The 12,592-nt window shown below is 36.1% G+C and overlaps 1 protein-coding gene across 1 annotated transcript in view; it reads left to right on the top strand.

Annotated features, from left to right (window-relative positions):
* Window positions 1-10,588: 10,588 nt before the first annotated feature.
* The window catches only part of COLEC10 (collectin subfamily member 10), a gene marked incomplete at its 5' end in the record, with an annotated part of 36,439 nt that continues 34,435 nt past the window's right edge, over window positions 10,589-12,592 (top strand). The window contains one exon of the mRNA XM_080802814.1: window positions 10,589-10,736. Within this exon, the coding sequence (XP_080658940.1) occupies window positions 10,589-10,736 (148 nt within the window). The remainder of the gene's footprint in view (window positions 10,737-12,592) is intronic.

The raw sequence follows: 12,592 nt of genomic DNA, 5'->3' as shown, positions 1-12,592 counted from the left end.
ACCACGTGATTCAGCTATGAATAACTGTTACAGAGTCATTATGATATGAACATTGAATATTGTATTAGTGATAATATTACTATATTATAAAGAGAAAGAAAGGAAACGTGTGTCGAGGGGGATGTAGGATTAAGAATGAAAGAGAAAGAAATCTCCGTGTTCCATTTAAGAAGACATTGAGTATCCAAATTGAATCAAATAAAAATCAAGAACATTAACATAAATTTATTTTAGAATACAGAAGAGATAAAAGAAGTGGCACTAAAATTATTAAAATAATTTCCTTCCAGAAGTAAGAATCAAGAATGGGGCAAGAACAGCAGGAGCCTTCTACTCAATCTCAGAAGCTTGTTAAAATCATTTTTAAAAAATATGCCTTTATAAATGTGAAATTTCAAAAGCAAACAATAATAAAATAATTTTATGAGTGTGTTTGCTAGCATGTTGTTTTCTAATAATATGTCATTTTAAAGTCTGTTCTACTAAGTTCCACTTTTTACAAACTGCATTCGATTAACTCACAAGAGAGGTTAATCCAATAAGATACTTTTGTGAATGGACAAATACAAAACCAGGTCCAAACCTGAGGTTTATCAATTTGTCAGAAAATTCCTTCAGGAGAGGAGATTGTCATTTTGTTGCTATCCTTTTTCAACTAGTAAATCATTTCTGCCTTATGATGTGCTGGTTTCATATCCTGTATTTTATCTCCCTCCAGATACCTTATAAGCTGAATGCATGATAATTAAAATGTACAAGAACAGATGTTGCTCAGTCTCTGTCGGGCACTGAGTAAATGTTTTGATGTGTCATTCCTTCCAGTAACTGTGGTTGAATATCACAAGAATGGTGCCTTAATTTCCTAGGGTTGCTGTAACAAATTACCACAACGTGGTGGCTTAAAAATGAGAAAACCTTAATACAGTTCTGAAGGCCAGATGTAGGAAATCAAGGGGTCAGGAGAGTTGAGTTCCTTGTGAAGACTCTAGAGGAGGACTTCTCTCAACCCTGCTAGTTTCTGGCAGTTCCAGATGTTCCTTAGCTTACAGCTGTAGAATGTCAACTTCTGCCTGTCTTCACATGGCCTTCTCCTTTTGTCCCTCTGCCTCTCCTTTGACAGTCTCCTAAGGACACTTGTTCCTGTCACCCAGATAATCCAAGATTCTTTCATCTGGAGATCCTTAGCTTAATTACATCTACAAAGACCCTTTTGTCAAAGAAGATCACATTTACAGGCTTTGGGGATTAGCAAGTGGACATATCTTTTATGCAGCCCATGAAAAATGGGTAGAAGAATAACAGGGGGGAAATACCATGTATTATTCACTTTAGTGGCATGTCATATGTAGTCAAGCACAAAACCAAGCCTGAAGTTTCAGTGCCTCAGGAAATGGAAGACAAAAACACTTAAGGAAAGGTGGAATCACAGAGAAAGTTTCGTAAGCCAGTCACTGATTTCTGTCTTGTTAGAATTACCATTAACTTCTTCCAATTTTATACCTGCTGAAGACTTGATTGGCTCATTGTCTATTTCCAAACCATGTTTTAAAGAAAAAAGCAATGTCACTTGTAGTTCTCAATGACTTTATTTTCTAAATAACTGAGAGTGGGTTGTTTTAAGTCTCAATAGAAATCTTTTGGGACACTAGATATTATCACACACTAAGAAGAGCACACTTAACATAATTTGATCCCTTCCTTTCATTTATCCAATCATCTGTCTTATTTTAAAACTTAGGTCATTATTTACTCCACCCCTTATGTATTGGGTTATCAAGGAACCTGTACAAAGTTCTTAAATAATGGCATCAGTATCATGATTTTGGTCCATATACATCACTTCTTCAATGATTCAGATAGGGTCTTATAAATACCTTCTTTACATTAATTTTCTTTTCCTCCATCAATAAGTTTTGGAAACTTAGTCTAGATTCCATTGCCTCACATGTGATCCCATTCCATTTTAACTGCACTCTTGTTTAAAACTGTTTAGAAACGTTAAGAAGAAAACATACAATCTTAGGTGCTGAGAGTAAGAGAAGCTTGGGTCAATAAACACAAGCATCATTATTATTATCGTTTTCATTACTATGACTGTTCAACAATGACCTTCCCAGTGGTCATGGGACTCTGTCACTCTTTTCCTTTCATCTTTATGAAAACTCTTTCACTTATAAGGTTCTATTTGTAGAATCTCTAAATCCCATGTCAACCTTCATCTTATGGTTCCATACATTAATTGCCACCGGTTATATGTTTAAACTTCCTTGTCTTTTGGCTTCCATGACATTTTGCTCCCTCTCTGATTTATTTGTTAGCTTCTCCTTCTTCTTCAAGTCCCTGAATATAGACTCTGACATTTATACTCTTGAACTTTACTCACTCAACATTCTAGTTTCATCTATAATCTCCATACCTTGTAACTTTAAACCTGAAATCTCAAATTCTAGATTATCTCTTAGCATCAAGACCTGCATTCCAGACTGCCTGCCTACTATCTCCATCCTGTTATTTTCCTGACCCTTAAACTCACCCAGCCTCATTATTGTCTTCTCAAAACTAGTTCTTTTCTTAACCAAAGTTTCTTAGTGGCAATAGTGTTTTTCCAGTCACCCAGATTGTAGCTGAAAAGAGATTTTTAAGATCACATTTCTTAGTAAATCCTAGCTAAAAGTGGAGCAGTTCTTTCCAGTTTATGAAAATATTCTTCTTTGAATATCCACCTCGTTACAAGCTCCTTATATTTATCAGTAAGGAAAAAAGGGAACTATAATGTTTAAGGAAAAGAAAATATAACTATAATATATGAGATACTGTTTAAAAATTTCTCCTTATATATTGCTCTCAACATTCAATGAATTACCAAGCCATATACATTAGTCTTCTTCAATGTTCAAAAGGAATAGGCATGTAGATTGAGCTCTATGGCGTGCCTGGGTAGCTCAGTCAGTTAAGTGTCTGACTCTCGATTTCTGCTCAAGTTATGATCTCAGGATCCTGAGATTGAACCCCACTTAGCACAGAATCTGCTTGAGATTCCCTCTTCCTCTCCCCCCACTCATATGCTCTCTCTCTCCCTCTCAAATAAATAAATAAAAATCTTTAAAGATGTTCTTTACAGTGTTACTTATATTAATAATATTGTAAACGTTAACTTTCCAACAGTAGAGCATTGGTTGGATAAGTAGTACTTTACATACAAAATATGTGATGAATAATCTGTAGCAATTTGAATCTTGGTATAATGGTCTATTCATTCATATAAAAAGATATTTATATGCATTTGCAAAAGTTTTTATTTAAATCCCAGTTAGTTAACATACAATGTAATATTAGTTTCAGGTATACAATATAGTGATTTAACACTTTCATACATCACCTGGTGCTCATCACAAGTGTACCCCTTAATTCCCATCACCTATTTAACCCATCTCCCCCTCTTCACTACACCCCTTTTCTTCTCAGTTTGTTCTCCATAGTTAAGAATCTATTTCTTGGTTTGCCTCTCTCCCTCTCTTTTTTCCCCCCATGCTCAATTATTTTGTTTCTTAAATTCCACATATAAGTGAAATCATATGGTATTTGTATTTCTCTGACTGATTTATTTCCCATAGCATTATATCCTCTAGATCCATTTATGCTGTTGTAAATGGCAAAAGCTCATCCTTTTTCATGGCTAGGAAAATTTATATATATAATATATATGTATAATGTATTATATATATTATATATTATTTTGATGTAGTCTCAATAGTTTGTTTTTGCTTCTATTCCCCTTGCCTCAGGAGCTATATCTAGAAAAATGTTGCTACAGTTGATGTCAGAGAAATTACTGTCTGTGTTCTTTTCTGGGATTTTTTCACATCTTCTTTATCCATTCATCAATCAGTGGACATTTGGGCTGCTTTCATAATTTGGTTATTGTAAATACTGCTGCAATAAACACAGGGAGGCATATATCTTTTTGAATTAGTGTTTTCATATTCTTTGGGTAAATACCCAGTAGTGGAATTACCAGATCATTGAGTAATTCTATTTTGAATTTTTTGAGGAACCTCCATGCTGTTTTCCAATGTGCTTGTACCATTTTACATTCCCACAAACAGTGCACAAATGTTCCTTTTTCTCTACATCCTTACCAAAACTTGTTTTTTGTGTTTTTGTTTTTAGCCATTCTGACCAGGTATGAAGTGATATCCCATTGTGATTTTAGTTTGCTTTTTCCTGATGATGAGGGATGCTGAGTATCTTTTCATGTGTCTATTGGCCATCTAAATGTCTTCTTTGGAGAAATGTTCATGTCTGTTCATGTCTTCTGCCCATTTTTAGACTGGATTATTTGTTTAGGTTTAGTTTAGTTTTTTTAGTTTAGCTTAGTTTAGTTTTTGTTTTTGTGTTCATTTGTACCAGTTCTTATATATTTTGGATACTAACCCTCTGTAGGGGTACAGCTCAGTGGTAGAGCACTTGACTGGATACTAAACCTTTATCAGATACGTCATTCGCAAATATCTTCTCCTATTTATTAGGTTGTCTTTTAGTTTTGGTGATTGTTTCCTTTGTTGAGCAGAAGCTTCTTATTTTTATGTAGTCCCAATAGTTTATTTTTGTTTTTATTTCCCTTGCCTCAGGAACTATATCTAGAAAAATGTTGCTATGGCTTATGTCAGAGAAATTACTTCCTGTGTTCTCTTCTAGGATTTTTATGGTTTCAAGTCTCACATTCAGGTCCTTAATCCATTTTAAGTTTACTTTTGTGTATAGTGTAAGAAAGTTGTCCAGTTTCAATCTTTTGCATGTAGCTGTCCAGTGATCCCAACATCATTTATTGAAGAGATTGTATTTTTCTCATTGCATATTCTTGCCTCCTTTGTCAAAGATTAATTGACCATATAACTATGGATTTCCTTCTGGGCTTTCATCCTGTTCCATTGATCTAAGAGACTAAAAAGGGTGCCTGGGTGGTCAGTTGGTGAAACATCTGCCTTCAGCTCCGGTCATGGTCTTAGAGTCCTGAGATTGAGCCCCAAGTCAGTCTCCCTGCTTAGTGGGGAATCTGCTTCTCCTTCTCCTTCTCCCCCTCCCTCACATTTATGCCTGCTCTCTCTTTCTCTCTCTCTCTCTCGCTCACTCTCTCTCTCAAATAAATAAATGAAATCTTAAAAAAAAAAAAAGAGCAAGCTTTATCTACATGTTGCCTGCAAGAAACATATTTCCAACACATACAGATTCAAAGTGAAGGGATGGAAATGAATTTATCATACAAATAGAAGTGAAGAGAAGGCTGAGGTAGCAATACTTTATCACACAAAATAGACTTTAAGATGAAAACTGTAACAAGAGACAAATAAGGACACACCATAATCATAAAAGGAACAATCCAACAAAAAGATAGTAACAATTTTATGCATCCAACATGGGAGCACCCAAATAAATAAAGCACCTAGTAACAATTATAAACTGATAGCAATGCAATAATAGTAGGGGACTATAACTCTCCATTTATATCAATGGATAGATCATCCAAACAGAAAATCAACAAGGAAACAGTGGCTTTGAATGACACATTGGACCAGATGGAACTAAAAGATATATTCAGAATACTCCATCCTAAAATAGTAGAATTCACATTCTTTTCAAGTGCACATGGGAACATTCTTCAGAATATATCACATATTAGGACACAAAATAAGTCTCAACAAGAATCATACCAAGCATATTTTCCATCCACAATGGTATGAAATGAGTAATCAACCTCAAGGAAAAAAATCTGGAAAGAACATAAATACATGGAGGTTAAGTAACATGCTCCTAATCAATGGATGGGTCAACCAAGAAATGAGAGAGGAAATCCAAAAATACACACACAAAGAAAAAATGAAAATAAAAGCACAATGGTTCAGAATCTCTGGGATGCAGCAAAAGCTGTTCTAAGAGGGAGAATTATAGCAATACAGACCTACCTCAAGAAGCAAGAAAAATCTCAAAAAAACCAACTAGCCTTGCACTTAAAGAAACTAGAAAAAGAAGAATAAAAAACAGGAAATAAGGAAATAACAGGTTTAGAGCAGAAATAAATAACAGAAACTAACAACTAAAAATTTAAAAAGCTAAAAAAAAAAAAAAAGAACAGATCAATGAAACCAAGAACTGGCACTTTGATAAGATCAACAAATTGATAAATCTTTACCTGGACTCATCAAAGAAGAAAAGAGGGAGAGAGAGAGAGAGAGAGAGAGAGAGAGAGAGAAAACTCAAAATCAGAAGTGAAAGAGGAAGCATAACAACAGACACCACAGAAATACAGATTATAAGAGAATATTATGAGAAATTGCATGTCAACAAATTGGACAACCTAGATGAAATGGATAAATGCCTAAAAACATATAAACTCCCAAACTGAATCAGAAATAAAAAATTTGAACAGACTGATTACCAGCAATGCAATTGAACCAGTTCTCAAAAAACTCCCACCAAATTCCAGAACTATATGACTTCATAGGTAAATTCTACTAAAACCCTGCTTTCCATTACTCTGTCCTCCAGGTTGCTGATTCACTCTTCATCTTCCTCTAGTCTGCTATTTATTCCATCTAGTGTATTTTAAATTTCAGTTATTGTGTTCTTCATTTCTGTTGGTTCTTTTTCATGTTTTCTATCGTTTGTTAAGGGTCTCACTAAGACCCTCCACATTTTTCTCAAGTCCAGTGAGTGTCTGATGACCATTACTTTGAGTTCTCTATGAGGCATATTACTTACCTCCACTTCATTTAGGTCTCTTGCTGTGATTTTGTCCTGTTCTTCATTTGGGACATATTCTTGTCTCATTTTGTTTAACTCTCTGTGTCTATTTCTATGTGTTAAGAAAATCAGTTACATCTCCTGCTTTTGAAAGCAGTGGCCTTATGAGGCCACTTCCTACCTTCCTACCCTTTTCGATATAACCTCTTCTCTACACTTAGCTGGAGAACATGTTCTGCTAGTCTTTGGGTCATTTTCTGGGTTATTTTCACTGATGTCAGGGTTTTCTAGGTGTATCTGTGGGATGAGTGAGTTTAAGGTCCTCCTATTCTGCTATCTTCCCTGGAAGTCTCTATACTTTGTTGAACTCAAAGAGAGAGAGAGAGGGGGAGAGAGAGAGAGAAAGAGGGAGAGACAGAGAAAGGTTAGAAAGAACAGGCATAGCATATCCCAAGGAAAAATACTAAGACTATTTGCTTCAAATTGTCACCAGGGGATTCCTACATATAAATATAATGAATGTATCTCATTATGTGCCAGGGAATACTTGAAAAGAGATGAAAGAAACAAAATAGATTTAGAATAATCTAAACAACTTAAAAAACACCTATTTTAAAAGAACCTTAATTCAGAAAGTACATTAATTATCAAGTCTAAACTCACTTTATATGTCTTATGGCAACTGAAATTGAGTGATTTGCTCTATATCATTTATCTGCTTATCATAGATGTAGAATTTGAGTTTCTCACACCATTCTGTGGATTCCCACTATTTTCCTATCATTGTCATATCATATATCATATATGGCATATGCAACCATTTTGATGTTTTAAGAATGTGTGAAAATTAATGCATCTTCAAAGCTTGAGCCTACTCACTTCTATGGAATACAAGTAGCATTTTATAACAGGAACTTTGGAAAAGAATATACATTTGAATTTGGGGGGGGGTTCCCGTTCTCAATTGGTGACTTTTAATCAGGGTTCTCCAAGGAAACAGACCATCAAGATATATCTATATTGATATCTGTATGTATCAATATCTATATCAAGAGAGAAAGATTTGCTAAAAGAAATTGGCTGACATGATTATGGAGGCCGAGAAGTCCCACAATCTGCCACTTACATGCTGGAGGCCCTAAAAAGCTGGTGGCAAATGCCCGAGAATCAGGGAAATAATGATGTTAAGTTCAGTTCAAGCCCAAAGGCCCAAGAACCAGGGAGATGATGCCACAAACTCCCCAGTATTAGTGCAGGAAAAGGCCAGAATCTCACCTCCACCAATGAGGCAGAGGAGGAATTCTTTACTCTATATTTTCACTCTGATAAGGCTCTCAATGATTTCGGTGGGGCCCACCAAGATTGAGAAGGAAAATATGCTTGCACAGTCTATAGATTCAAAAGCTAATCTCATCTGGAAACATTCTCGTAAGCATGCCCAAAAATAATGTTTGGCCAAACATTTGGGCATCCCATAATCTAGTCAAGTTAACACATAAAATTAATGTTCACAGTGATGTTAAACAAATTGCTTAATTTTTCTGAGCCTCAAGTTATTTGTCTGCAAAATGGGGGAGTTACTATCCATTCCAAGGGTTATATAAAGGCTTAAACAAGATACACTTAAGGGATCAATGCAATTTAGCACATGACTATTCAATTAATGCCAGTTCCTTTTGCTTCCTCTCCCTGTATTGCTAATAAAAAGATCCAGGTACATCACCCTATAAGCCTGTTATGGGTTGAATCATATCTTCCCAGACCAAAAAATAAATAAATAAATAAAATAAAATAAAATTTATATGTTGAAGTCCTAACTCTCACTACCTCATAATGTAACTGTATTTAGATGTAGGTTGTTAAGAGGTTTTCTTTCTTTCTTTTTTTTAAGATAGTTTGGTTATTTATTTATTTTTTAATTTTTTATTGTGTTACGTTAGTCATCATACATCATTAGTTTTTGATGTAGTGTTCCAAGATTCACTGTTTACATAATTAAAATTAGATCATTAGTGGAGGGGTGCTAATCCATTATGAATGGTATGCTTATAAAAAGGGAAACATTTTGATGCAGACAGACAAACAATACCAGAAAGTAGGAAAGGGGCTTAGAACAGATCCTTTCCTGATGTCTTTAGAACAAGCATGGCTTGGCACCTTGATATTAGACTTCCAGCCTCCAGAACCGTGAGACGATAAATGTTTGTTATTTAGGCCACCCCATTGGGGGTATTTTGTTACAGCAGCCCTAGGAAACTCATACACCTGTATTTCTTAGATTGGCCATTACTTGTAATGACATCTCATAGAAATAATTCTTCATTAGCCCTTATGAGGATATATAAGGTCCTTCTTTTCCAATTTCAAGGAGAGTAGGTCTGAAACACCTTCTGGCCTCTCAGCTAACATGCTTCTCAAGAGTAAAGAAGGTATTTGAGCTCCGCATTGGGCTCTTTGCTCAGCGGGGGGCCTGTAACCCCCCCCCTCCCCGCTCCCGCCTGCCTTTCTGCCTACTTGTGGTCTCTGTCAAAACAAAAACAAAAACAAAAACAAACTTAAAAAAAAAAAAAGAGTAAGGAAGGTAAGGTAACTCCCTATTATATTTGATTTTTTAAAAAAGGTTGTATTTATTTATTTGAGAGACAGAGAACATGAGAGATCATGAGTGGGGGAGGGGGGTAGAGGGAGAAGCAGACCCCCCACTGAGCAGGGAGCCTGATGTGGGACTCAATCCCAGGATTCTGGGATCATGACCTGAGCCAAAGGCAATCATTTAACTGCCTAGGCTATTCATACAGACCATGGGTTGATAGACTAGATAGGTGGATGGTTGGATGGATGGATGGATGGATGGATGGATGGAGAGAGAGATGATAGATGATAGACAGATAGGTAAATAGAAGATAAAGGAAGAATAATCTGTATTTCTATCTCTGTATATATGTCTGTATCTGTATCTCTATTATCTACATCTATCCTACTTTTTAAGAAACATAATAATAGCATAAGCTTTTCTGCTCCATTTTATCAAAAACTTGCTACAAACATCATTTTAATAAAATTTCCATGTCGTACTCTCTCATATGTTTGTATTTACTATGATTTGCCAACCATAATGTGTTGTTAGGCAATTAATGCCCCTTCCTCCTTTTGCCCTATTTTCTCAAACAAAACTTTGTCCACATTTCAGAATATTTTCTTAAAATAGTGTACCAGAAAGACAATTACTAGACCAAGGTTATAAACATTTTTAATATTCTCGATACTTCCTGCCAAATTGCTTTGCAGAAAAGCTGGTGTTCTTCCCTTTGGGACTTAATCCCAAGACAACCCTTTGTAAAGAGAGAAGGAAATAAGGTCACACAGAGCAACGGGAGTGCTAACATTCAGCTGCCACAAACAGTTAATGATTATTTCCTTACAAAAAAGCTCAAAGCCCTGCATAGTGTACCCATAACAGGCAGGTAATTTAAGCAATCCCTGGACCCATCTTTCTGGAACCCAACATAAAAATGCAATGTGGGATATGAAATTGTCGGCTCCTGTACCGAACAGAAGTCATCTCTATCCCCTCCATTCTCTGGGTTGTTTCTCCTCAAGTGTTTAGCTCAGAGATAATTTTCAGTAAACTGTTGTCACTTGAAAATAAACAGTCTGGACAATGTATGGTCCATTTGGAATACTGAGAAAATAAACAACTTAAGATATGCTTCCTTCTTGTCTTTGCAGCCCTTTCTGGAATGTGTACTCCAGATACTTTACTTTCTCCCCTAAAGCAGAAGTTTTATTTAAAATAAAGCTACTTCTTTGGCACTTCTGGGTAATCCTTTTTTGAAGAACCACAGCAATGAACGGTTTTGGAGCCCTCCTCCGAAGAAACCAGTCCATCCTTCTGGTGCTCTTTCTTTTGCAAATTCAGAGTCTGGGTCTGGACATGGATAGTCGTCCTACCACTGAAGTTTGTGCCACACACACAATTGCACCAGGACCCAAAGGTGAGAAAAGCAAAGCAAAATGTTCATATATAATAAGTGAACTCTCTTCCCTCCTCCCTCAATCCTACTGTAACTCTGAATGACTTTCTCTTCTCCTTAGTGTCCTCCTTCTTTCCTCCTCTTTTGGAAAACCAATGGCCTATTATTTAGGTAAAAACCTTCCTTGCTGTTAGGTAGGAGAATGTTGGCAGGGGGCGGACCTCACCCAGGGCACGGGAAAATTCCCTCTTCTAGGCTGTTCCAGGGGGAAGGTACACAAGCCAAGACCTTAGTGTTTCGGGAATGCTTTCCTTAAGAAGCTCTCTATTCTTCAGCTGTTTTTATTCCAACGCCTTTCTAAGCACTGATTTTGGTAAAATTCCCAGGCAAAAACCTCAGTACAGAGAAAATTAAATCTTTCATATATTTCATCAATTAGTGGGCTTCCTACGAAGAAGAAAATTTTTGTCGAGGATTGCAGATAGTGTATAAATGAAATTTCTTTATTGCAAGTGGAGTCTTTGAGGCCAAGTGCCTTCAGCTGAAGGATGATAGACTATTGCAGAATTTTTTCAAGTAGAGCCAAGGTCTAAATGTGCTTCAAGCAACTGGTTGATAAAAGATGCTGTTTTCCTGGTTTCAGTTCTGACCCTTTTGTTCTGAAAGTGGTCACTGCAGTGCAAATTCGGTGCTCCCTTATTAGTAATTCATGCTATGTTTCTCCAGGCTATAGGATAGAAGAATTGCAGCTGCTTAAAATTTTAAGTAGAAAAAATGAGTCTTTCAGAAAAAAGTAGAAATACATCGCCCTATGCTTGTCAGTTATTTAAATGTGTATTGCTTAAAGTGCATTTTTCTTAATCAGTGAATTAATTTCCTCCAAAGATTGCAATCCAAGCTTTAACCTTTGATACCATAAAATAAATGCCAGGGAGGAACAATGAGACCTTGGGGCTTCCAAATAATTTCTTGGGTGAATAAATGAATAATGTGAGGGCAAATGTTCAGAAAAGAAAGTTTTGATTAGAAATAAAAGTATTTACTTAAAACTATTACTGGACTTTCCAATAATGTACCTGAAACTTTGTTATTCCTGGGGTAGCAGGGAAAATGCTGAAAATTAAATTTTTCCTTGTCCCTGCAAATGGGAGAGTCCATTTGAGAACTGCACTGTCAAAACAATTTTTCTTGCAGAGAAACTACAACTTTCAAGCTAGAAGAAGAATGGACAAAATGTTGTCAAAAGGATATCCCAAATATCCTGCATTCCAATACAACAATTCTATTTATTCCAATTCAGCCAACATATATTGAATACCTATTAAGTACCGAGCATTATTTTAAGTATAAGAGATGCATTAAATAACATATATTAAAAATAATATATATTATTATCATGAGTAGTAGCAAAAGAAAAAATTTAGAAGGGAGGAGAGGGCAATTAATTTTTATTGGATACCAGCAGCCTGTTCATCATAAGTCTTCCTACCCTCATTTCTTAATGCAAAACTTCCCCCTTCCCGCTAGAAACTTTGCTAAGATTTCAAACAATGTAAATCTTTCACCCTTTTCCTGAGCCTGTGTCCTCTAGAACTCCGGGGGTTCCAGAACGAAGTCTGCTGGGAACCTGGTATGATTTCTTCTTCCCCCAGAGTCAGAGGACTTTGCATCAAAATGAATTCTGAGTTCCCTTCTTCTTCTTCTTTTTATTTTTAAAAATTTATTATTTATTTATTTATTTGACAGAGAGAGAGAGAGATACAGTGAGAGAGGGAACACAAGCAGGGGGAGTGGGAGAGGGAGTAGCAGGCTTCCCGCTGAGCAGAGCGCCTGATGCTGGCCTTGATCCCAGAACCCTGGGATCATGACCTGAGCTG

The sequence above is a fragment of the Martes martes genome (genome assembly GCF_963455335.1).
Source record: "Martes martes genome assembly, chromosome: 4".
NCBI classification, from domain to species: Eukaryota; Metazoa; Chordata; class Mammalia; order Carnivora; family Mustelidae; genus Martes; species Martes martes.
This window is presented reverse-complemented; position numbering and strand designations above follow the sequence as displayed.